This window comes from Haliaeetus albicilla, chromosome 12 (genome assembly GCF_947461875.1).
Source record: "Haliaeetus albicilla chromosome 12, bHalAlb1.1, whole genome shotgun sequence".
Classification (NCBI taxonomy): Eukaryota; Metazoa; Chordata; class Aves; order Accipitriformes; family Accipitridae; genus Haliaeetus; species Haliaeetus albicilla.
The window spans coordinates 12,800,052-12,825,964 of record NC_091494.1 but is presented as its reverse complement, the minus strand read 5'-3'; the positions used below and the strand labels follow the sequence as shown (position 1 = coordinate 12,825,964).

The 25,913-nt window shown below is 39.4% G+C and overlaps 1 protein-coding gene and 1 long non-coding RNA gene across 4 annotated transcripts in view; one reads left to right on the top strand and one right to left on the bottom strand.

The window, feature by feature from the left end:
* The window catches only part of ALDH1A2 (aldehyde dehydrogenase 1 family member A2), a 58,347-nt gene that overhangs the window by 11,669 nt on the left and 20,765 nt on the right, over nt 1-25,913 (bottom strand). For both annotated transcript variants that reach the window (XM_069798122.1, XM_009924302.2), the window contains exons 2-8: nt 21,565-21,669; nt 21,227-21,367; nt 19,508-19,637; nt 13,584-13,645; nt 10,726-10,854; nt 10,481-10,594; nt 1,102-1,204 (exon numbers count right to left, since the gene is read on the bottom strand). In XM_069798122.1, the coding sequence (XP_069654223.1) occupies nt 1,102-1,204; nt 10,481-10,594; nt 10,726-10,854; nt 13,584-13,645; nt 19,508-19,637; nt 21,227-21,367; nt 21,565-21,669 (784 nt within the window). The remainder of the gene's footprint in view (nt 1-1,101; nt 1,205-10,480; nt 10,595-10,725; nt 10,855-13,583; nt 13,646-19,507; nt 19,638-21,226; nt 21,368-21,564; nt 21,670-25,913) is intronic.
* The window catches only part of LOC138688020 (uncharacterized), a 131,372-nt gene that overhangs the window by 87,532 nt on the left and 17,927 nt on the right, over nt 1-25,913 (top strand). For both annotated transcript variants that reach the window (XR_011327058.1, XR_011327057.1), the window contains exon 5: nt 21,229-21,403. This is a non-coding gene — a long non-coding RNA (uncharacterized lncRNA). The remainder of the gene's footprint in view (nt 1-21,228; nt 21,404-25,913) is intronic.

The window sequence follows — 25,913 nt, the reverse complement described above, 5'->3', positions numbered from 1 at the left end:
AGGCTGTAACATCTGCACCTTGCTCCAGTTGACAGGAGCCTTTTTAGCTTGCCAGGATGACTGTGGCTGTAATTTAGACCCCCCAACTTGGTAAAACATTTCTCTGTAGAAAAGCTGCTGAAAGTTCTTAAGTTTTACCTAGTCTTTCAGACGTTGGTAAGTTTTGAAAACGCATATAGGATTGTAATCAGCTCTTGTAATTCATGCTATTCAGAATCATTCTTCTATTCACTTCCCCCTTTTAAATTCAAAGACCAATTCCTTATATGTCTATTTATTTGGGTTACAAAGTTCTCCGAAAATGCATTCAGTACAGTGTGCCTGCACACAGCCTGAAACAATAGCTCAAAGCAAGGTGTGAACTGTCCCATTCATCTTAATGGGGTGTTAAGTTCAAAATCTCGTGCTGACAATTGAGATATCAACATTTTTAACTATTTCATTGCTGATCATTTAAGCAGAAGCTTCCAGTTTGTGTTTTTTTGCTATCCTAAATGGCTATCCTGTCCTGTACCTTCTCAGGTGCCAAAAATCTCAGCTGCATAACATCATCCAGCTGCCAAAATCTTCAGCTCCCTGCTGACAGTGGCAATGAGGATATTTCAATACACAATTCTTCAATTGTGAAAATTTTAAAAATGGAATAATGTCCATTTATAGCTACTATCAAAACAACCTAACAAAGGAATACTGCACTGACTAGAATAGCAACTCAAGTGTAAATTAAAGCCCTGCCTTTTTATAATTGCCGTGAAGCAAAAAAATCACAGAATTTCCAGGTTTAAAGCACTAAACCACCTTGCTGCGGAGTTTAGGATGACAAATGTGTATGGGACCATGACTGTGAGTAACACCATTTCTACATGCTTGGTTATAACTTTTTTCTGTTTTCTTGTTGTCTGTGAATCTGTGGGTTCAAATGTTCTTTTTATAAAAAATATCACATCTTAGGCTGCTTCTGTAAGATTAAAGAGTGCAAGTAGATACAACTATACTGGTCCATTTCACTTTGTATGAAACATATGCCATAAAATGAAAAAGAAAAAAAAAAAGACACCACACAAACACGTTTTTAAGAAAAATACGGAAGTGCTGACTTACAATCAGCATCTGCAAAAATAATGTTTGGGCTTTTCCCACCCAGCTCCAGTGTAACTCTCTTCAAATTACTCCTTCCAGCTGCTTCTTGGATCAGCTTCCCAACCTGAAAGGAAATGGAGACACATTTTACAGGGAATGTAGTCATACAGTTCACTTTTTAACAGCCAATGTTGGCTATCATTGGAACAGAGCTTTAAATAATCCAGCAGGTTGTTCAATCCAAACAGATTCTCATCAGCGGTGGACAGCTTTCCAGGTTTTTTCTAGAAACTGAGGGGGCATAAGGCACAGCAGAAAGTGTTCGTACCCTTCATCCCTTTGTATCTATGCTAAAATGGCTTGGGGCTTTCTCTTAGGGTGCTTTAGGACGGCTGAATTAAAAATCTGAAATTGGTGTAACTAGAATTACTTCCATCCAAAGTAGTGGGATGTTCACAAGGCTTTAGATACTATTATTAAGAGCCTTAGTTATATAATTTTAGTGGAAAAAAATAGATCTGATATCTGAGTATGTATTAAGCATGTATTAAACTTATTACTATTCATTAGTAATAACTGCTATTGTACTTCTTTATATACTTTAGGTGTTAGTTACCCCAGATGATCACTGCTTTTAGAATTTATTTCATTCTTACTACTTAGTTACTAAACTGCTACCCAGGATATTTGTAGGAGGGTGTTTATTCTCCTCAAAATACAGTTTTCAGTGCCCAAAGGTTTAAGTAATTTGACCATGAAATCACGATCCAGAATATGTCAAATTCTGAGGAAATCATCAGCCTTTTCTGCAGGATTAAGAGCACATAGCAGAATAGGACAAGAAGTTACAAAAGCAGCATCCCAGACCTGACCCTCAGCTGCACCAGGTAATCTTAATATGATGTTAAAAGCACCTCAAAAATGTCTTTGTAGACTGTGGCGTCAGCTGGAGCAGAATGCAGGCCTGTGGCTAGAGCAGCCACAAACTGCAGATCTCACCAAGGAACATGAGGGTAGATTAAATAAAGTAGCAATCTGACTAATTGTTTGATGTGTTTCCATGTCAGTACAGTTGGAGAAGCAGCTGTGCTCCCCGGGAAATTCTCCCCTCCCTGGATCAATGAATCCAAAATAGATCAGATTCTATACTGTTGCAGTGTAACTACGCCCATTTTGCAGCTAAGGAAGTAATCACAGGTAGGTTTAGGCCCCTACATGGTAAACCACAGGATTAAAGTATCTATTGAATACTGAGAAGCTTGATAAGTGCTTTCTTTTAACTGGGACATGTTTTAAGGTCACATAGAAAATTAGATGTGAAGTGAGATGGGAGTGAGTCCAGAGCTGGACTTTTTTTTCCATGTAGTACTCTGGTCTCTCTAGCTGTTTTCTATTTCTAAGGTCATGTGAGTGAGATTCCCTGCAGGAAGGGGTTAATGGATGAGAAGCTGAACATCTTAGAGAACTGAAGGCAGTCTGCTGGAGAAAGTTAAGTAAGTCAGCACTGGAGTAATCAGAAAGCAAATGAAACAGAAACCAGGGCCCCCCACAGAAAAAACAAAGCAAAAACCCCACAGGATAATGAAGGAATTGTCAACCACTTCATGTACCTTTGTGATTAACTGTTTATCTGGTGATACCACAGTCGAGTGAGTATTTCTTTAAAAAAAAAAATAAATTGGCTTCTTTTCTTTACCCCTGTATTGATGGAATGGAGTGTTGACATTGTCATGAAATTCCTTGCATATACCCTTAATTGGAGCTGATTTTATTGCTGTGTTTGACTGACAGCCAGACATGAACATGAAAAAGAAGGACCCTTTCTGCCCTCCCCTCCACCCCCCCATACATTGAGCACGTCATCTGGAAATTCCAAATCTCTCAAACTGTGCTGAAAACGTACACTGGAAACCAGTGAGAGTGCTGTGTTTATAGCTAGTGCCAGCCAATGCCATTCACACTCTCACTGCCTTGAACCTCCCTCTCTCAAAGAACAACCACCACCTATTTCCCCTCAGAAATTCACAAAGAGCAGAACAGACCAAGGAAGCCAGAGCAATGTGTCCAGCCCACCATCTCTCTGCCTTCCATTCTGCCACTTTAATGTCAAAACTCTTTTGTCCACTTAAGTAAAGATTTTGAAAGGATTCTATGCAAACAAATGATTGGCAAATAATGCAAGTCCAAATATTATGTATATGGCAAATATTAAAACCCAAAGGGCTTGGAGACAATGGTGTTAATTTGGAAAAGTATGGCCCAGAGTATTGTTAATACAGGGAGGTTTTTGTCAAGTTTCCAAGTATAAACTTAGAGAGCTTCACTGTGTCCTTCCCTTTAGAAGTCAGTGTAGACATCAGGATGGTAGGGCTCATGCTGCTCAGCATTTTTGTTCTCTGTGCTCCTATTGTGCCCTATGTGCTTAAAGGTTGAGAAGAGTCTTAGGGAAGGCACCAGCGCTGTGATTATTCAGTGACAAAGGCAGCCTTTTGTGACTGACCCTCTCTTTTTGGAGAAAGACAGCATGAAAGGGATAAGTGATAGTGTTGCAACCTGTATGGTCTTTCAGTACATGCTTCCTGGGGTGTCTCTCAGCTCTGTCTGTGAGCTCCCAACAGGCAGTACAGCCTTGCAGGGGAGCACTGGAAGAGAGGACTCCCCCACAGATAATGGAGCTGTATGATTATTCAGCAGGAATGTTGGCAGAGAAAGCCCTGACTCCCCATCATTGTTTTGAATAGGCTTCAGGATTGATACCAGGAGTATTCCTGGATACCTTGTGAAGTACCATAATGTTGTAAACTGCATGGAGGGTGAGGCAGATATAATTTGGCCCATCTCAAAGAAAACAATTTGTTATTCAGAACAACAACAGAAAAGATTAAAGAAGCACTTTGCGGCACCCCTGTGCAAAATAGCTGTTTGAAGAATAGTCCTGGAAGGCTCTGTTTCTGGACTGTGAACTGTATGATGTTGGGCATTGAGAGTGTATCATGATATAAAACATTTGATTGTTGCTTATTTATGCCTTCTGTGTTTGGAACTTTAATGTCTCTTTCAAGAGGAGGCTTATGCAGTCACATTTTAAATACTTTGCACAGAAATTCAGTCTGTTGCCATTCATGTTCTCTTAAGTTTCTGTTTTCAGATAGAAATCAATGTTTCTAAATGGTACAGGTGGGTTTGCCTGTTACTGTTGAAGCACTGGAAGTCTCACGAGTCAAAAGCAAACCTCCAAGTTTTGTGATACTTGCTCTACAGCTCTGTCAGAATATCTGGCTTCTCCTCTGCTCTGAACCTTCCTTTGATTGCAGATACACATTTAGTCATTAGGGAACACCTGAATGTAGGGGAACAGCAGTCTAGCTGAACAGCAGGTAATTCTTTTGCACACTGCAGTAGACAAGACTCTGAAGGTAAGACTCCGCAGGAAGCTATGCAGATTAAAAGATTCCATGAACGGTGCAAAAATTGACAGAGACGGACATGTTCAGTTACTTCAGCATTTTAAGTAACTGAGCTGCCCATCTTCGCTATCATACCTTTCTTGGGATATTGAGAGAATATCTGAAGAACAGTAACTGTTTTAAGTAACAAGAGATTAAGTTTTGGGGAGATGATATGATCAGACAGAAATTTTCTATGTTTTCTGGAACTGCAGTTTTCCCTCCAGCTATTGAGGCACTGGATGTTAGTGCTAGGGCAAGATCTTCAAACCCATGCTGCTGCTTACTTAGTCTGTCTCTTTTTTTTTTTAATTCCAGATTGTATGCAAAATCTTTCTGAGAAACATTTTAGGGCTGCATGGCATGTTCAGGGTGTGTCTCCAGGAAAGACAAGTGAATTTTGAAATATTGACATGAAGAGCAGCTTTATTTGACTGTGCAATGCCCTGTGTGAGAAGCAGCCCTGAAAAGAGCATAGTGAATAGTGCAGCACAAGTAAAAAGGCAATTCCAAACAGAAATTCCTGGACAGAATCCTAAGCTATAAATGTCTCATTTGTTCCTTGGGTTAAATCCTGGCCCCATGGAAGCCCGTGGCTAAACTCATTAACTTTGACAGGGCTGATACACCACCCTATTTGTTTCATTTTCAAGAAGGCGAATCCTTTTGACATGTATGTTCTATAGGCAAAGAGACACAACAGTTGTCCAAAGATGGCTCCCTAAATTCTACCAAAAGCACCAAGGAAGGAAAAGGGAAACAACTACTTTTCATTCAGGAGGCACAAGCTGTCCAAGATATGATCAAAAAGATTCAGCAGAAGCAGGAATGAGGGGTAATGTAGCCTCCCTAAATCCTCCTTATATTGAACAGGATATGTGTGTAGCATGGTGAGCTAACAGGCTTCTCAGAACAGGTTAAATCACCTTTAGGATTCTTGTTGCTAAAGCAGAAAATGCCAGGATGTAATTCTTCATGATACCCCAAACAGCAAGAGATTGTGTGATCCAGGAGAGCTGACACAACTCATTGCTTGTGTAGTAGGTAGACATTCTGTCTACATCGTGCATTGTGACATTCAGCTCACTTCGGAAATAAAGGGAGAATCCTGCTGAGTAAATTAGAATCAGTGGTAATACAGCTGTTAGCTACAAACATTTGTTTGGCATGAATCAATCTCGACTCTCCTGTAGTTTGCTTTGATGGTCTCTCTAGTATCTTGTTGACTAATGATGAGATCATGGTTTGTTAATCTAAGTGCATAAAGAAAACATTCTGCCAAGCAAAATGCAGACTCTTTTGCTGGGGTTTATTGCAGTTGTTTATAGACCTTTTGTTTACACAGGCATCCAAACCAATTTGTTGGATATTTATTTGGGTTACTCTACAGAACTGCATGGACACAGACCTGAATCCTATCTCTAATCTGTCTGCATTTTAATGGGTCATAGTTTGAACGAAGTGGAAACCAGCCATTTAGGATACATTTCTTGTTGGCCAGGGCTTCAAATGTTTTGTGTGCCATCTATAATTCTCATCCTGAGAGCATTTAACAACTGGAGAGAGTTGTAAGCCACTCTGATTTGGAGGTAACTTATTTGGTTTTGAACAGAAGTGATTAGAACTCATTAAACTTTTGCAACAAGCAAAATATAGTTTCTAATCCAGCCAGTGCTTTGAATGCACATATTTTTAAATGTATAACTTCTTGCTCTTCATAATCACCTCTAATCTTAAGCCCAGAGCATACTGCACCCAACTATTCCATGTGCACCAGGAACTTAGAGGTACACAGTTCCCATTCCAATGGAGCACACATACACAGACATGGCCAGACAGCTCACAGCAGTCAAAATGACTGTATTTGCAAAGCCTGTAACTGAATTCACAGATCTGAGTGGAAATAAAGGCAAATGAAGAGTAAAGCAGCTTCTGATGGCTGCTTTTCTCTGCTATTTGAAGGCCTCTCACCTTTGCTACTTAGCAAAAATAAGGTAATATGAAGAACCTCTCTGAATTTCTGATATGTGTAAAAATTGTCCCCTCATTGGCACTTGTCTTGGAAATAAATAAGGTCCACTGTTCATTTAACTGGGGAAGAGAAAAGACTTGTATAACCTTTCCTGACTTCTGAGATCTGCAGCCCAACAGCAAACACATGGGTAAGCCACACATCCTGAGTTTGGATCTGTTCTTAAGCTCAGAAAATATAAATGACTGAGTTTTATTTTAATTAAAATGTTGCTAGTAATTTTTTAAAAGGAACCCAAACAGACAGGAATACATGGAACAGTGAAGAAGGTGAGGCAGAGAGGGGCAGAGTAAAAGGGAAAGGCATGTATAATGAACAACTGAGATAGTGTGGGAGATAGCTGAGCTTTACAGAACCACTCCCAAGGTCCTGGTGAGTGAGAGTTTCACCCTACAGCTAGGGACCAGAAAGATCAAGGAGAAATACAGTAAGACGTAATGAGATATTTAAATTGATTATGGGCATTCAAGGGAAGGTAAGAAAGGGATAGGAGCAAGTGTTGACATGGTCAGATTGGCTGGAAGAAAGATTGGTTTTGGCAGTTTAAATTTCATCTGATTGTGGAAGATGAGGAAAAAACGTGTCAGTGAAGCCTGAGAGGAGATTGCCGTAATTAAGGATGATCATGGATTAGCCCTGGTTCACTAAAAACAACACAGTAAAAATAAACACTCTTGTTAAAATGCCCATACCAAACAAGCTGCTGAAGAGTATGAACCAAAGCAACCAGAGAAGCCAAGAAAGCTGCTGGAATCTAAGGCAGCACAATATTTTTAGGCTTGCTTTCATACTCAGTATGATTTTCTTTCTTTCAGTGTGACAGTTGTCAAAGTGAAATCCATAGCCTGCTGGGTGTCTGCAGAACCCTTCCTAGTGAGCTGCAGAGGGAAGAGTTCTGAGAGCCAGGCACTAGGGGACTGGGAGAGGAGGTGATCCATGGGAGGGTGTTTCATAAGAAGCAGGCAGGCTAAGGGATGAAAGAACTGGCAGACTACTCTTTTAATGTGCGTGAGCTAACCCATAAAAGGAGGGGTCAGAAGGAAAGGGAGAGAATTGGAATCAAACAGTGATGGTACCACGGAAAAAGAGCTCTTCATGATCTTCCACATATTATTTGGAGGGGGTAGTGCATGAAAAGTAAATCGTAGTACTTAAAACAATTTTCAAAGCACTAGAGAATCTAAGAAACAGAAATAGAGAGTGCAAACTGGACCAGCATCATAAATTAGAAGTCATTTATGTGTTGTCATTGCATAGGCGTGGGTTTGAGGCCTCACAATAGTCAGGAGTTTCAAAAGGTACTGGACTAATGCATGGATGACAAGGCCATTGGTTCCTGTTAAATACAATTGTCCACATGCACCTTTGGGCTCAGGAAGTCTTTAAATTGTTGATTACTAGAAGCTGTGAGGCTACAGCAAGGAAGGGATCACTCTACACATCCTCTCTTCTTCTATAAGCATCTGTTACTGGTCATGTTGCAAGATAAGGTGCTAGGCTGGATGGATCTTTGGTGTGGCTGTGTCAGGCTTTACTGAGTTAAGGTCATGAACTTGGCCTTTTGGCTCATATTTCTATGGATTGGGTTCTCCAAATTTTGGAAAACATGAGCATTAAATTTTTTCTAGGAAGAGCAGCCTGTTTTCTGCCTTCAAAAAAACGTTGCAGGAAATAGATAATAATAGCTGGTTTTTGTGATTTTTACAGGCAAATGGGGAGTTTTCATTCGCCAAAGTATATACTTCAAAGGTAGAGAATTTATATTTTTTTCCAAAAGAACCTCATGGTGAAAACTTCAGAAAAACGTGTGCTTCAGACATCTAAACTTGAAGATCTTTTCTTTTGTACTGATAGGTTTTATCATTAACTTGCTCAAGTTAATACTTTTAACTGCCTTAACTAGCACCTGGATGAAATTGGGAAATGGAAGTTAATATCGTGGCATTTATGTATCCAATGGCTATCGGAAATCCACATCACTGGAGTATACAGTTGATATGCCTCAGACAAGACCAGAGAGACAAAATATTTCCATTATTGTTTCATTAGAAATTGAAATCTGTTTTGGAGAAGTCAAAAGACTCTATGTGTTTAAAATGTTACAATGTTGACTTGCTGTTACAAAAATTCAGTGTTACAGGAAATCAGAAACAATATGGAATAGTTTACACTAACTCTGCATTAAAATGTTCCATCTGTTCTTGCTTTAGGTTGTTAGAGAATTGCTTTTTCATCTCTGTAATGCTTTTCACTTCCTATTAGTAAGGCTTTTAAAGGTAGGCACTGAGTTAGTATAAAACCCACAGCTTTTGAGTTTAAACGCCTATTAAAACTAAAGCTGTCTGGAACTACAATAAAAATTTATTTTGGCTACAAAAGACAACTTTGAAACCTAACCCATCTGTATTTTTCCTCCTCCAAACAGTGCAACATCCTGTATAATATAATATTTATCTTAAACAGAGACCACATATCTTTATGAAAACAATTGTTTCGACTTAATTTATGGGGGGTAATCAGCTCATATTAAAGTTTTCAGTATTCCAGGATGCTAATATAAATTGGTTACAGGAGATGTAATGACTAGAGTAATTCCATAGAATAATCTGAAATCTGATGTTGCCATTGATGTAGAATGTAACCTGTGTATATTATAATCTAAAGTTGCCATAAAAAATTCATCTACAGACACAGTAATTGCAAAACAACTGTGTGTGTGCAAATTAGGCATACAACTGCAGCTACATTTTACTGGTAATTTAGGCTTGTGTATGGTGACTTCCAAACTCAACTACAGGATAATTCCACCAGAATAATTTATCTGAAATAATTGAGCTGGTCTCTGCAATCCCTGGACCCACCAGGGAGATACCCACACATATCTAGTAGGGCTGCTTGGTCAGTGAATTTATCAACTCAAATCAAAACCAAATTGACTCACTGTGAAGAGCAGTATCCCTGGGATGCATAAAGCTTCCCACTGCCACGAGTGGGAGTCAAACATATCAAAGGGAGTCTGGATCCCTGGGGTTTAGCTCCCTCCATACAATAGTTTGTCACATTTTGAATTGAAAAGGGCTGGGTTTAGCACTCTCTAAATATAACCAGCCCTGAAACTCCCACTGAGATTCCTTTCTGTCTGCCTTCAGACGATGAGATAAGGCCCCTTCCCCTATGACTTCAGTCTGGAGTACCTCTATCATCCTCACTCCACCCCTGATAACAGCCGGCTTTGGACGTATTTGAGAGCAAGACACGATCTGAGTTTTGAGGAATTCGTTACTCTTTCTGTAGATTACAGCCTTCATCTTCAGACTGAACCTCCTCTGTAACATCTGCATCATAGACTCATAGCATGACATTTTGGCATCGAGAAGACAACTGACTCCCTTCATCTTCTGACCAGCTTCTTTCCATCATTTTGGGAACAGACACCTTGGACAATCTCCTTTTCTCCCCACATTCCTTCCTTTTTAGACCTCCTCCTCCTCCTCAGTATACTTGAATGCAGCATCAAAGTTGAAGTACATTTTGCCCCTTCCTCTCCCCTTTTCCCCAAATATGCCAAGATACACAAATTATGGATGCTAAAGCAGCATTTATGTGTGCTGTGATATACACGGGATGTTCTGCCTACTTGCATGTGATTCACATCCTCATAAGCCCACAGGAAATCCCAGCAATATTTTTCCAGGCATATCTCCTGTGCTGAGGTGCTGAGCACAGCAGGGGCTGGAGGAAAGGAGCCATTTCTGCTTTGGAAGTACTGTGGTACGTAAGTTTAGCTGGGAAGGACAGACCACTGTTGTTTAGATGTAGCTCTTTCACTCAGTGACAGTGAGAAACGTAGCACAAGGACTTAATACTATCTCCCTAAGTCTTTACTCACATTTTACAATAATGTATCTGTGAATCCTCTTACCTCAGTGGATCCAGTAAAAGCAATTTTATCAATGCCAACATGAGATGCTATGGCTGCACCAACAATTGGACCAAATCCTGGCAAAATATTGACAACTCCTGGTGGAAAGCCAGCCTGCCAAAATAGGAAGGAATGAAGGGAAGCATGATTTATGAAACTGACAGAGCACGTTAAACCAGGCATGTGCTGGTAGTTCCTTCCCCACAAGGAGAGACAGGGACATTATTCCTGTCAATTATTCTTACCTCCTTGATGAGGGCTCCCATATAGAGAGCACTGAGTGGTGTTTGTTCTGCTGGTTTAATAACTACTGTATTGCCACAGCACAGAGCTGGAGCAATCTTCCATGCAAACATCAGCAGGGGGAAGTTCCACTGTAGGAAAAAATAAAAGTTGATAGATGGAAAAATATTGCAGTGGTGTTTTGTTTTCAAGATGTCAAGCTGCTACCTCACTTATTTCTCAGGCTGATCCTCAACATAAATCTTTCCCAGCACAAAGCAAGGATTTTTTTTTTAATTACTGCCATTAAGAAAGCGACAACAGTGACCTTTTAGTTCTTTCTCTCCTGTTCAAAGAATTACAGCCTCCACCCGCAGTCTTCATAAAAGAATCTTCTGTTATCTGTTAATTTTTTTAGTCACAACTTATTTCATTTACTGTTTTGCAATTGGCACTTTCAATTCCCACGTGACAAGTACTTCTTGCTTCTGATACATTTGGAAAGAACTGTTTGTTCATGCCGAAGTAGTTTTGGATTTAAATTTCCTATCCTTGAATACATCTTAAGATATAAAATTTATACTCAGAATTATATAATCTGTAATTGAGGGGATTACAATTAAAAACCCATAAATGTCAATGCTTGGTCACAGCATTTCATTTTCTTGAAAACTTCTTACTGAGCAATTTTATATGGAAGACATTAAAAGAACAGTAAAAAACAAGTTGAGAAGCACTCTTTGCTGATACAAAATTTTGTATCATCATTAATTTCAACTTCATTTAACTGCAGCAGAAGATGTAGTGAATTATATTAGTTTGATGCATAAACAAGTTTTGGATAAAGGTAAGAATAACAAGCCTTTCTGCATCAAGGCCTGATCCTAAGAGGTTAAGTGGATAGTTGTGCTGATTTCAATGGAAATGCAAGAGCAATAAAATAACTGCGTTTGCACAGTCACTTTTATAAATGCATGTAATAATCTCCTCTGGAAAGAAAATAGAAAATATCAGTCACAGTCAGCTGCTGGCCAGAGCATGTTATTGCCTGATGCATATCAGCTGCCACTCTCAGGGACATCTCTCTAGCCCCTGGCTAGCTTGAAAAAATACACAACTGTCTTTCCTTCACCGAACACCCAATTTTTTACTCCCTCAGTTGTTTATAAACTCTGGAGACAAAGTGATGTTTTAATTCCATCTCCAGTATATAAACCTGGGAGGGGAGCTATAGGGCCAACAGTGTGCTGACAGCCTGCACTTCTAATGGTATCGCAAGGAGAGCTCCGACGAGTTTTATAGGATAGTATATAGCCCTGTTTATGCTACAAAGCTGCCAAAGAGCATATGTTTTGATGGAAGCTAGGATGTGAAAGAGGATGAGAAGTTTAGTGTTAGGCTTGCTGTTTAATTTTATTTTTGTAATAACATATTTGCTAGTGTAATGGCTAAGTGCATGCAGCGGCCCAGGGGCTGTACTCTGTGACTGGTAGCTGTGGAGGAAATATGTATCAGATTAGCAGCAGTGTTAAAATAGATGCGTATGACAGCCATGTTTAAGTTTTGGAGGACAGACTTAGGGGAAGAATGAACAAGTATGGTTGATGGCTGGGTACCCTGAACAAAGAGTTTTACAAATCTAAACTAAATAAATCCTGCTTTTGGCATGAGCTTCAGTCCATGGCCAAGTTTCTTCAACAGTTAAGCAAAATGAGACAAGCCTAAGAGATGTCCAGCAACTTTGGCTTAGATGTTGGGGTTGTCATTTTGCGAATGCTTGTCCATGTGCTTGGCTGAAGAATGGGGAAAGAGCTCTGGAATCATTCATTCATAAGAACCACTTGTGAGTCAAGTTAGGAGAGTGCATAGGTGTTTGCAGACCGGGTGTAGCCACAGACTCTCTGAGTCGTTTGCATGTTTCTCAGTTTCTACAGAGTGCCAAACACAATAGCCACCCCTTAACAAAGACATGAAATAACAACAAATATAAATAGGGAAAAAAGGGCTTAACATTGTTAAAGTAATCTTTTCTGGCTGCTCCTCTTTTAATGGAATTGCTGCATGTTGCTGTTTAGTGGCTTTGTGGTTAACATGAACAAAACAAAAAAACAACATCAACAAAAATTTCAGAGAATGTCCTGATTAGTTCCCCAGTGCTTTGTCAAGGAAAAAAGCTTCCACACAATATCTTAATAGCTATATGTGAGCCTCCCATTGAAATTTCTGCCAAAGCCAGTTAACTGGTTCTTCTGAAAAAGTTAGCCTTTCAGTGTAATTCCCATGCAGTGTTCAGCAAGAGTATATTAAGGATGTATACTGGGGTGTAGGGGGAGTATTAGATTTGATGAAATGCTGTGTTTCTCTCTCATAACAAATAAACATTTCATGTCTTTTATTAGCTACACAATGTTAATTGTAATGATATGTCTCCTGGAGTTTCCTTTTCTCCTCTAGCCTTGTAAAAGAAATAGCAGGAAAGAATGGAATTAAAATGCATCACATTCTCCCAGGAACTGAGGAGCCTGTTAAATCACAGTAAAAACTAACTAAATAAAAAGACTACCACAGCAAAGCATCAATTTTCCATAAGTTGTGTGAACATCCATAACCACTGACAGCATATTAACACTGTGTTTTGCTTTGCTTGTTTTAATCATGAGAATTCTATGACTTGAGAACTTAACTCCTAATAACAGAGCCTAAACCCTATTAGCATGTTCAAATAAGCATTTGCAGGGAGGCTGTTAAAGATATGTCAACAATATGAGCTCAGCTTTTTTCGTAATGGAAAACACACATAGCTGAGGACCATGTTTTATGTGTCTTTAAAGAGAGCTGGTTCAAATGAAAATAAATAGAAAGCACTAGTAGAGATACTCACAGGGATGATCTGTCCACACACTCCGATGGGTTCGTGTCTTGTAAACGTAAAATAATCTCCATCTGAAACAGATGAGCATGGTTACTCTCAAGTGCAGTTTGACTTGGCAGAACAAAAAAAAAAAAATAGAGGGGGGGGAAAGCTCTAAGGATCAGCCTTTGATGGCAGTAAAAGAAATAAAGAAGTCATGGAAATGTTTTTTCATGAGCCAGCATGGGAAACGTAGGTTCAGGAGCAACCTAATTGTTCTTTCTGTAGAACAAAGGAAGCAGGCATCCCATCAGAAAGTAACCTGCTTTGTTCCTTGGGAAAGAGGACAAGCTGTACTGCACAAAAAAGGGCAGTAGCAAGGAAGCCACTTACTGGCCTTTGCTGATTTCAGGGTGAGAGAAGTGAAGGCAATTTCCTGAAAGGCATGACTGGAACACAGCAATATAAAGGTATATATACAAGCAGCTGTGAGATAATAGAGTAACATACATCTCACTCATCTTCCATTGAAGACACAGGCAGTTTGAAGTAATGGAATGATATACCACAACCTGTAGATGTGGAATGAAGAGGGGAAGCCTGTGACTGATGTGTAATTGAGCATAATTTACTGCAGAAGACAACAGTAAGAAGAATACAGGGGTCATCATACAGCCATGCTCTTATAGCTGACTTGTAGAACAAGGCCTGTATCAGAAGCAGCCTCAGGCTAAATGGGTAATTAATTTGACAGGGAAAAGTTGCATGCAGCTAGACAACAGAGAATAAGAAAAGTTTTCACAAACATTTTGAGCAAGGTAAAAGTGAATAAATAAATTGAAGGAACTAAGTAACCAGAAACTTGGAAATTATGGGCTTTTCTCACTGGACTTTTGACAGAAATAAAAACATGGGCTAAGAAAGATCCTAACAGCAAAGATGCAGGAAAAGCAGGCTGCATATTCACAAACAGTAGGTGGGGATGGTATGAGGCTAAAGGGAGTTACTTAATTAACTCTCTGATCTGGTAATTATTTTTAAGGTCCTGATGAACAAAAATGGCAAAAAACTCCAGGGGTGAGAGGTATCATTAGTTAAAGTGAGTGCTACGCTAGATCTGTACTCCTTAACTAAAGCACTGTTGAGCTCAGGGCAGCCTGAGTCAGGTCATGAAATAAACAGATCCGTGATTTGGGGTCACGCCCGTGGTCTGTGGGAACCTTTCACATGGCCCAGCCTGCTCAGAGCGGCAGGTTTCTGTACTGGCTCATTTTGCACAGCTGGTATAAGTGACTGCCATGGGGGCTGATGGAGTTCATGCTCTTTCACAAAGCTGCACGGTTGTTGCTGCTTCAGCACTTGCCTGTGGTCTGGGAGTACATGCTGAGGTTATACATGCTGTGATACGATGTAGGTTTCTTCCCAGTTGATAAAGAGCACGAAAATGACCTGCTCTGTGTGGGGACTGGTTAAGGTATTATCTAACCATCAGCTTTGTTAGCGTGCTTGGCCTACATCTGTGCAAAGTACATTTACAGCACTTTTGTACCTAAATTGAGTCTTGTAGCTCTATAAACTAGCCAAGGCTCAAACCACCTCTGAATTTAGGTCAAATGGTTTTCAGTGAGGCCACAGCTGAAGGAAGGGCTACACTAAAGGCATGAGCTGAATGTGCCCCGTGGCCTGTAGTACTTGGTCGTCTAGAAAATTTTGAATCTCTTTACTTAGAAAAATAATTTCAACTAAGTATGTGAGAATGATGAGGTTACCTAGGCTCAATCGCAGGAGATGATTTACCAGGATAGGAAATGGTCAGACGGAGGAAGGGAGTAAGGAGGGAAGATTGCAGTGCTTTTGCTCCCATTGTCACTGTCCAATGCCAGGGGTATGTGCTTTCCTTCACATGGTGTGAGAGCATGCAGGCAGCTGTGGCCTCTACCCCATTCAGTCCAGAGCTGCAGCCAGCCTTGTTTAGTATCGGGGAAAGGGCTAACTTTGCAACAGGGAGTATGTTTCAGGAACCTGCTTCAATGTCCTGTACTATATATACATCTGGTAACAATAAATGGGTTAATCCATAAAGCTTCTTGGGTTTAAGTAAAGACTTCAACTTGAATTTGATTAGAAATAACTTATTTTCAGGTCTGTTTATTTCTGTACATCTACTTTACAGGATTTGCTCAGCAGAAACCTGAGCTAGAGTAGCTAATACATCAGCTGGGGGCCAGATACAGAGTAATTACGAGAAAGTAGTCTGCAACCAAGACAAGGGACAGAACAGAAGAAATAAAGGAGGGAGGGAGAGAGAGAAAAGAGATTCACATCAGGAAAAGGAGGAAAAGAATAGCTGATCAGTCAGTTTGCTTTGCATTGACAAAATGTCATTGCACCATTTTGATCTCTAGATGCTTAACAGCTTCCCAGTGGAGATGAGAATATTTGTTTCACAAATTGAGATGATCAGTTTGATTTTCTAGGTCAGCTTTCACAGATGCTAGCAGCGGTTCACAGACCATAGGAATAATCATCAGACCAGACAGAAGTGAAGTCAAAATACAGAGAAGTATATACCAGCATAACTGTCTTAAGTGCTCAAGAGGCACATAGAGGAGTCAGCTAAAAATACCAGCTTGTAGTCAGTAGTACTGTGAGAGGTGGATTCTCAGCCAGAAGGATGGTGACAACATAACAGTAACAACACAGTTACGTTAGCACTGTCTGACTTTAGATTGTCACTGCATAATCATTGCCACATGGTCTGCGTGCTTCATAACATAAAGTTATAGATAACCTGAACCTGCTTGCCAAGTCAGACAAATGGTGGTTAATTCTACCAAACGTAGGCAGAACATTCTTCTGCAGAGCTGTACCTCCCATGCAGAGTTGCTTGCCCTGCTTTCTTCCACTAGGCTCTAAACAGCTGCCCTTTTTGACACCTGCTTCGAAAGTTCATCACCCACAGACTTACTGTTAAGATGGGATATCTGAGGTTGCTTTCTAACAGTATCTTTGTGAATGTATGTGACTTGAAGTTACTCAGAAGCTTCAGATGCCTCTGGACAGGCCAAAGAGGTATTTAAGAGCCACCTCATCGCTAATGTAAAATAAGCTGTTACCATGGCAAAATAACTCAAGATTGATGAAATGAATCACTTTTTCTGAACATTGAGCATAGAAAGCTCCCCTATGCTCAGAAATTAAATAGGAGACTTTTAAGACATTTTAGAGTTTTAAGATTAGTTTAAACAAGTCATGCTAATGACACTTATTCTAAGATGCTATTGCTGATGATTGTTACTCTTATCCTTCTACTAGATGGCAGCCAAAAGAACATTGCCTGAGAGGATCTGACAGTCTGATCCCACATCCAATCTAAAAATTTGTCTTTAAGAGTTTTTTTTTTAATATTCTCAGCTGATGTAAACTGGCATTCTTCAGTGCTCACTGATATTAATAGAGCCAGATCAATTTGCAGCTGCTTAGCACCTGGCCCGAAGATTTTTATTTTTTAATCAGAAAGAAAGCCCCATTTATCCAGGGATCTCACTTTGGGACAGCAATACCTTCCACAGATGGGTTTGCTCAGATTTCCATCAGGAGTCTCTGTCCCGGATATTTGATTTGCATAACAAGCATAATAGTCACATGCCTCATATAGCAGGACACAGCAGACAAGTGGGTGAGGAGAGCTCACTTGGTTCTTTAAGCTGTATCATATATATTGATTTAAAGATACATTTTTGCTTGCATTCAGTTTATTAGTTTAACGTTTTCTAGTCTAGCCTCATTCTGTTTTAATTTAAATCATCAATGCTTTATGCATGGGAGCAAGCAAAGGGCAGTCTGGAGGTTTTAGCAGCTCTGGGACCAAAAGGAATGTGACTGTAAAACGCACTGTTCTTCTTCTACTTGTCTATCACTTGCCTATTTTTATTTTAGAGGAAAAGAAAACCTCAACAGAAACAGATGAAAGATTGGGAGTTTTCAGATTTATTAGCACACTGAACAGAAAGAGAAGCGGATTTAATAGGGTTTTTATTTTGTTTTTTTTGTTTTGTTTGGTTTCCTTTGATGAGCTGATGGTAAGCGAATGTAAAGAGCGCCATTGTTTAACACTGGCCTTGCTCTAAAATAGCTTTATGAGAATGACAAATTTATGATGTGAAACTAGAGGAATACAGATGAGTGTTAAACCAAGAGGAAGAACTAATTGATACCCTGAAAATCTGTGAATGGACCTACAATTCTACACTACTGATAACTGTGTTAGCACTGAAGTTTGCATTTAGGAAGGCATGCTGAAAATGTGCCTTTCTCTCCCCCAGCGTAGCCCACCTCACTGAAAAAAATCAGGGGTTTCACCTGATACACTACTTGAGGACAAGAATAAGCAGAGATTATTTATTCTCCCTAACCTGGCAATGCCTTTTGGTGACTAACCTAAATTCTACGTACCTGTGGGGCTAACAAGTAAGAAGGAGGCATTCACTGACCAGAGAGAAAGAGATCAGGGAACAGGAAATTTGCTGAATATATGAATTTATGGTGTGCTCTGCACTTTTGCATGTTTAAATGTGAAGTGCAAGCAGCAAAACCAGGATTTATGGATCTCAGCCTAAATGACTGTGGAAATCTTCAAGAGTTCTTACAGAGGAGTCTACACCTGAAATACTAATATTGTCATTTCTTTGGTGAAAAGAAACTAGTGATGATAAACATCAGTCAGTATATACTGCAATTTTAACAAGCTGAAACACCATGATGAGTAACTCTGCAATAAGAGTTGCATGATCTGTTTTCCTGCCGAAAATTTTGGGGCCACATTTTCAATTTATATGCTTGCCTAACTTTGATAGTTTTGTGCTTTGCTGTACACAGGCAAGCTAGTGTACTGCAGATACTGCATTACATAATGTAATTTTATGGAAATAGATGGGGCAACAGCAAAATTCATTTACTTTTGAGTGTGCCTTCCTGGTCTCCAGTAAAGTGTAATAAACATGCATGCTCAATGAACAGTGTGCACCACAAAGCCAAAAAGAATCCATAGAATAAGTGTTGGTTTTCTTTACTGTTTTTCCAAAGATTTATTTTATGCAAAAGGTAAAAGATGAGTACATTTATCTTAATGACTGCACCTGCATAAAATCATTCTTTGCTATCATGTGCCATTTTGCATAATTATAGCAGTTGGTACATCTAGTCCAGACTGCAAATGTGTATGTTTGCAACAGAAAATGCAGCTTGTATTTGTTAAATAGCTGGGAGGGAGGGGCAGGAGGAAGAGACTTGTTAAATAAAAACAATGTTAAGAATTTTTTCTTATCTCTTTAGCAAAAAATAAGAGCAGAATAACTAATTTCCTAGCACTCATAAAGATCTATCTCATACGTACCATATAAAACTCATTCCACTGAATAATTTGAAGAAGCATATATAACAAAATATATCTGATACGTATGTACAGGTCTCCATAGTAACATTACAAACTCACTCAAAGTATAAATGAATTTGGATCCAGTGTTAGTCCCAAGTAAAATTATTTGCATAGGCAGTAAGAAGACATATATAAACAAGATATAAATATGTTAAGCATACTGTTTCTTAAAAAGGCAGCTAACACTGTTGTCATGTGTTCCAAGGTATTTGTCAGGCTTATACCACATCCATTTTTATAAGTGCAGCAATATTTAAATGTAGGTATTGAGCTATCTCCTTCTCAGATGGACACATGCAAAAGAAACAAAACACTCTTTGGGGTGTGCATGTAGGGCAGAACAATAGCAGGTCATCTAGTCCAGCCCTTGCTCACTTTTAAACAGCTGCTTCAGCAACATACTACACACTAGAAGACCAGAACAAGGTTCTCTTCTACCTTTCACGAAGCTGTAATCCATTAAGCCATTTGGCCATGAGAAGGTTTAGGTGCATACCTGTGCTTTAATCCCCCTTACCTACAGGAATGGTCATTCCATGGATTTTGTCTGCCCAACCGGCATAATACCTCAGGGTTTTTATGACTCCCTGAAGATCTACATAGAAAGCTTGCAAGAAAGGTTTGCCACTGTTCAGTGATTCCATAGTCTAGAGGACAAGAAAGAGTTAAGAGATATAAGCACAGTAGCATTTTTAGACTATTGTACTTAAGTATTCACTGTCTTAACAGCTCTTCAATCATGACAAAGATTTTAATCAAGACCAACCAGTTACACCTTGGCATAGTCTTAACCCAGAAGGTTCAGAACAACTATCTGATCCCCTTTGTTACTTCTTTTTGCAAATGTGAACAAAAAACATTTTCCTTAAAAAAAATCTGGTTCCTTCTGGAGTGTTCTGGAATGACTATGATTGTAAGAACATGTGTGTGCATGTGTTTATGTGTCCGTCTTGTGGGTTTGTGTGTGTGTCCACATGCATGTACATGTGCCTGTGTGTATTTTGGACCTAATAGCCACTGTATTTGGTCCAGATACATAAATGCTAAATTGCTTTAATCAGGAGCCAAGATAAAAATGCCTGTCAAGCTAGGTTCTGTTATGTTAATGATAACAGCTGAGAAGGGGCTCCTTGTAACCCCATATTAATGATGTGAATCCATAAAGAGAAGAATGGACATATCCCTCTTTATATAATTGATGTGAATATAAAAATTTCTCTATATGGCTGCCAAGACTCCTGCTGAGGTCTGAGATATCTATACTGTACAGCCAGTTTATTTATTGCCATCAAATAAACAAATTCTCCTCTAGGGAAGCTCATAAATTAACAAGCTAATGTCCTTATTTTTAAGTTAATATTCCTATTTTTAAAAGTATCTTATAAGCTATCCTCTTAGGGGTTCCTAAGATCATTTAGCAAAAAGAATCCAATCCAATATCCTAAGATGTTGAGTAGCTTAACTCATTCTCAATAGCTGTCTAATAGAAATCGTTAAGAATGGGCAAAGTACACCCATGTGTAACACACCAACCATCAAATGAGTTTCTGTAGAGAAGAATGGAGGCCTAATTCTGCACTGACTTATATCCCCAAGAGCAATTAATGGCATTGCCTGCAGTGCAATTCAGTAAAGAACTTGGCTCTAGAAATAAAAATCAAATGACAGGCAGAGTAAACTTGATTTGCTGTGCACTTCCTTCTCCCTGTGGCGATTTTACAGTATACACTGGTGGTAAGATGATTTAAGTGTTGACAAAGCTGGAATTAAGATGTTCACCAGCTTAGTTCAAAGCGCTTGACATGCGGAAAACAACATTAACAATGCCACCGTTTAGATGGCTTCAAACGTGAGCGAAATAGTGCAGTACCCAGAATTCATGTTACCAGTTGAGTGTCACTAAGCATTTTACCTGCCATTTCATTAATATCTGCACAAATCACTTCACTCAGTCTTCCGTTTTTTATTTTAGAAAAGTTACAAGCATGCAAAACAGGCATACATCTGTCTGCACACCCATTCATGTCCAATTTAAAGCTCATTTGAGTCAATTGGAAGAATCTTGTTGACTTTTGTGAGCTTTGGATCAGGTCTTAAGTAGACAGTCAGCCATCTTAGCCACCAAGCTGAGTGTAGTTTTTAAATATAATTCATATTAATACATTTATGAACTGAGTTGCTCTCAGAATGTAAAACTGACAGGTGATTTGACTGTTAATTTTCATGTGCCACTTACAGCAAGAATTGCCCTGTCTCTTTCGACCAAGTCTGCAAGCTTATCCAAAAGTTGGCCTCTTTCCGATGCATCCATTCTCCTCCAGACCGAACCTAGAGAAAAAGCAAGGCGAGCTGCCCTCACTGCTTTGTCCGTATCAATCTGTTAAGAAGGAAGAAAAAAACCAAAGGCACTGAGGTAAATAATATTACCAGGCTTATGAAATTTGCTACTCTACAACCTTAGTCACGTGATGGGTCTTGGAACTGTGATTAATAAAAGAACTGTCCAACAGTGCTATTCTGGACCTGTTGCTTTGATCTATTTATGCATTTCTACCCGTTCATGGGATGCGTTACCTTGTCAGCTTCCTGGATCTCACAGATCTGCTCTCCTGTTGCTGGATTATATACTGGGAATATTCTCCCACTTTCAGAATTTTGCCACTCATTATTGATGAAAATCTAGAAAAGGAAAAAAAGTCATCAGTCCTCCTGCATAAACAAACAGTAATGTATATAACAACAAACTCCTAGGAAAGGCTGCAGATTCTAATACAAAAGAGTTGAAACTTATTTATGCCTGTGAAAATTATGGTTTTCAAGAGTTCAGGTGAAGGGTCAGCCCCTGATGTGTTTCTGTATTCTGTGGCAGCGTCACTGTAGAAGCAACATCAAACTAAATAACTTGGTTGACATTCAGATTTGGTTCAAAAACTGTAACAAGTAAACTAAAAAAAGAAATACCTGTATCAGACAAAAAGCCTTGAAACTGCTGGAGACAAGACAAGGATTTGGAGTAATCATTCAAGTCAGTAAGTAAACATTTGGTCACTGATACAACCCAGTCAAGGCTGAATAATCTCAAACATCACAGTTCTTCAATACACAGTTGATTATGGCTACAGTGATGGCTTGCAGCACAGAATTAACTTGCTTATCTGCTTGGAACAATGGAAATTGTTAAATTCTCTCAGTGTTGACATAATTTTAATTGTCATGGGCAAACCAAATTTGAATTTTAATGGTGTTGACAACAGCTGTCTTGAGAGAGGTAATGACAAATGAGTTTATTTAAAGTAGATTTTTAGTGGTAGCTGCATACATGCCAGCTATTTTCTACTGAATGACTTTCAAGAACAGGATGCAATTATTTATTAGCAAATACGAAAGAAAAACGACTGAGTGAAAGGTTTTCCAGGTATTCTGACTCTTCCTGTCCTTGAAATCTTTCTAAGAATGAAAGTGTTCAAAAATCCAGGCACCATATGGGTTCCTTGGCATTCAGGTATCAATGTTCTTTCATTCTATTCCATGAAATACAACTTCAAATGTGTAAGGGGAGGTTCTGGCCTCATTGAAATCAATGGGAATTTTACCACTGACTTCACTGGAGGCAGGAGTTCACCCCTAGATAGAAGGAATGTTCACCACCCTTTTTTGCATGAGGGGTTAAGCTGTGTTAATAGAGGCAGGGACCTTTCTCTGGTTAAAGCAAAGCAAAGCCCCGTGCCCCATACAGATCCTATGACTGTGGATGAGTAGAAAGCCAAGGGACCCCCTGAAAGATTCAGGAGTCTCGGTTCCAGAGATATTCAGGTGGTAGAAACTGGCCTATCTTTTTAGACCGTGGCTACGGAACAAGAACGAATTATACAGGTCCAGTTTCCTCACAGAACCACCACAGACGCCAGAACAAAAATCTGTCCCACTGATTAGGCAGACTAAACATCACAAACATATCCAGAGTAGTAGTTTGCCACCTCTTTAATCTTGCACTTTCTGCTGTCTTACTACCATGCAATAAAGAGGCTGTTACATTTGTACTGGTACGTGGCTCAGGTCAGCCAGATGAGTTCAGGGAGACAATGGAAAACAGTTCAAATGTAAGGATTTCGCTTAAATGGTGTCAGGTTGTTGGTTCCTTTTTTGTTTGCTTTCTTTATAGCAAAATTTGATGTGGCAAAACCAGGACAAAAAATTGACATGGTTTTCACATGGAAATGAATGGAATGTAATACCTGTCTTTTCTAGTCAAAGAATAGTATGATATGATTATAGATCAACTGCTGATTTTTTAGGCTTGGAATAGTACAATGAGGATAGCTGCACCAGCCTGCCAACTAAATAGTTTAAAACTTACTCTAACTCAAGTGTTTACCAGTTGTTTGATGGCAAAAAAAGCATAAGCATCAAAATGCTGGGTGTTTAAGGAAAGAGCATCACCAAAGTTTTAACATATCTGTAAGGAAGGAGGGAAGCAAGTAGAGAGCTAGTTATAAATTGATGAGAAGAAACTGAGCTGGGAAAAAAAACCCCAACACTGTTCTAGCAAAACAAGCAGCCAAGAGAAAATACAGTCAGAAAGCTCAAGAGGAACAGTTGCAACACCAAAAGGTATGAAGTGTCCGTAAAAGAAAAGAACACGGTGAGCACACCGGTGTGCCTGTGCATTTTAAAGTAAAGAAATTGCACACTCATATTTGCACATGAATGTGCATGTGAGTTTTCTGTTACCAGACATGAGCTTGCTCAACCTATTCTCCAAGCCAAATGGAAGCCATTGTAGCTGTGTTCTTCTCAGCAGGGCTTATTAGCTCAGGCTCAGTGCCATGCTAACTGCAGTGACATAGCTTCTGGTTCAGAGCTGACTCATGTCCAGCTGACTGAGGACATGGGCAGAAGGAACCTGTGCCTGCCTGGAAAAGACCCTGGCAACGTAACAACTGTGCATAGAAACCAACAATTACATGTGCTTTTACTTTTATGGGTATGTTTCCATCGTGTTTCCTCATCTTCCCTGTGCCTCTAGCCTCAGCCACTTTGCTGTGTGCCCTTCCATCCATTTCAGAGTCCACCTTTTACTTTCCCCCCAGTTTTGTTTTCGTTGTCAGAGGCAGCGGAACCCAGGACCTACTGCACCATTACTCATCTATCGCTTTCTTTGCACACTGTATTTATCTTGAACCTGTTCATGTCCTTGGACTGTAAGCTCCTCAGACCATGGGTGGTGTCTTCCTGCTCAGTGATTACACTGCTTTGCAAACTGAAGTACTGGTCCCCGTTAGGTCATTTTGGAGCTAACTCAGCCAAAATAAGATAATGACAGAGTCACCAGTATGATCTCTAGTGACTAACACCATAAGCCAAAATCCTCCAGTGTATCATTGTCACTTTTTGGACTGTAAGTGAAACAAAGAATCTCTGAGATCTGTGACCTGTATGGAAGAAGGATTTTGCTGTCATCTTTTCCACTGAGTTCAGTGGAGTTAACTCCATGCTCAGCATGTGGCGGGGTGCACTGAGGAGGGAGAGGAAGGGAAAAAAGCTTGCAGCTTCAGGAGCAGATAGCCAAAGGAGATGTAAGGATGTTTGTTTAAGGTTACAGTATATACATAAACACATAGGTTCCTCGTGTGATCTGTCTTGAAAGAATAAAACAGTTAGGTTGAGTACAAGAATCTGAGAAGCAGTGGCAACCACAATTCAGTACTCTTCCCTTATAGAAGTGGTCTGTTCTTTTTTAAAAAGTTTAAAAAATGTTAACTACATTCTGCTGGGATGAACACCTATCAATCATCACAGGATATGTATTTGTTCTTAAAATACATTTCACCATAGGAATAAGAAATAGCGCCTTCGAATTACAAGAGTGTTGCAATTCATGTTGACTGGAACTATAAGGTGTATTATTTTATTGGATGCTCCATTTATCCCACAGATTTAGAAGCAGCACAGTAATAGCAAATATTTCAGATAGGACATGGGAAGGATCTATTTGGCATAAAGTTAGAGTTGAAGGCAAGAGAAATTGCTACTGTTAATGGTTAATGTTAGTTTCTTCCTGTTCCACTTTCTATAAACAAGGTATTGCCTATACAAGCTCATTACTGTAAACTGAGCACATTTAAATTGGCAGTAAAATCAGAGCATTTACTCTAGTGCACAAATAAAGTACCTAGTCCCGTGTTTTGGAACAGTTTCAAGTCTTGAAATCCAGCAGCTGGCGGCTTTACAAGCAAAACCTTACACTTAAATAATTCACTTTTGAAAGTTTTAGGTGTTCTGTGTCAGGTAGTACCATTCAGCAGATATTCCTACCACCAAGACGCAGATTCTTTTGCAATAAATTTGCATTCACAGGGGCTTTTATAACTCTTCCAGCACTACTGACTCCAATGGCTGTTGATTAAACATATATATCCTGTACATTTAATCTGACTTTCATTATGGCCACTTCGTAAAAATGCCATGAAATGGACAAGCGATGACACATTGTAAGAACAAGGAATCCCTGCAAAGCCTCAAATTGGGTTTTTTTCTGCCTTATTTATAGTGACCATGGTAAAGGCTAACTCTAAATCAGGGAGAATATTTGACAGCAAATGTTCCTATCTATGGATTATATATAACCCATCCTAAACACCAGATGAAAAAGGGGTAACCCTAGAAAAAAGAAGGGCTTGCTTCCACGTAAATCATGCTACAAATTGGACAACACCCAGTGAGTTCATTGTTCAACCTCAATTGTGAAGGCTATTCACATTTACTATTCCCCTGGAATCAATGTTAATTAAGGCTGACTGGGGCTGTAAATCAGCCTTTGGTTTTTACAACTTAATTCAGCATTAAGCATATATATGTAAATAAAAGGTAACTGATTAACCACTTGAGTTTTCCAGGAGTTACTGAGGTAATTTGTTTTTGTT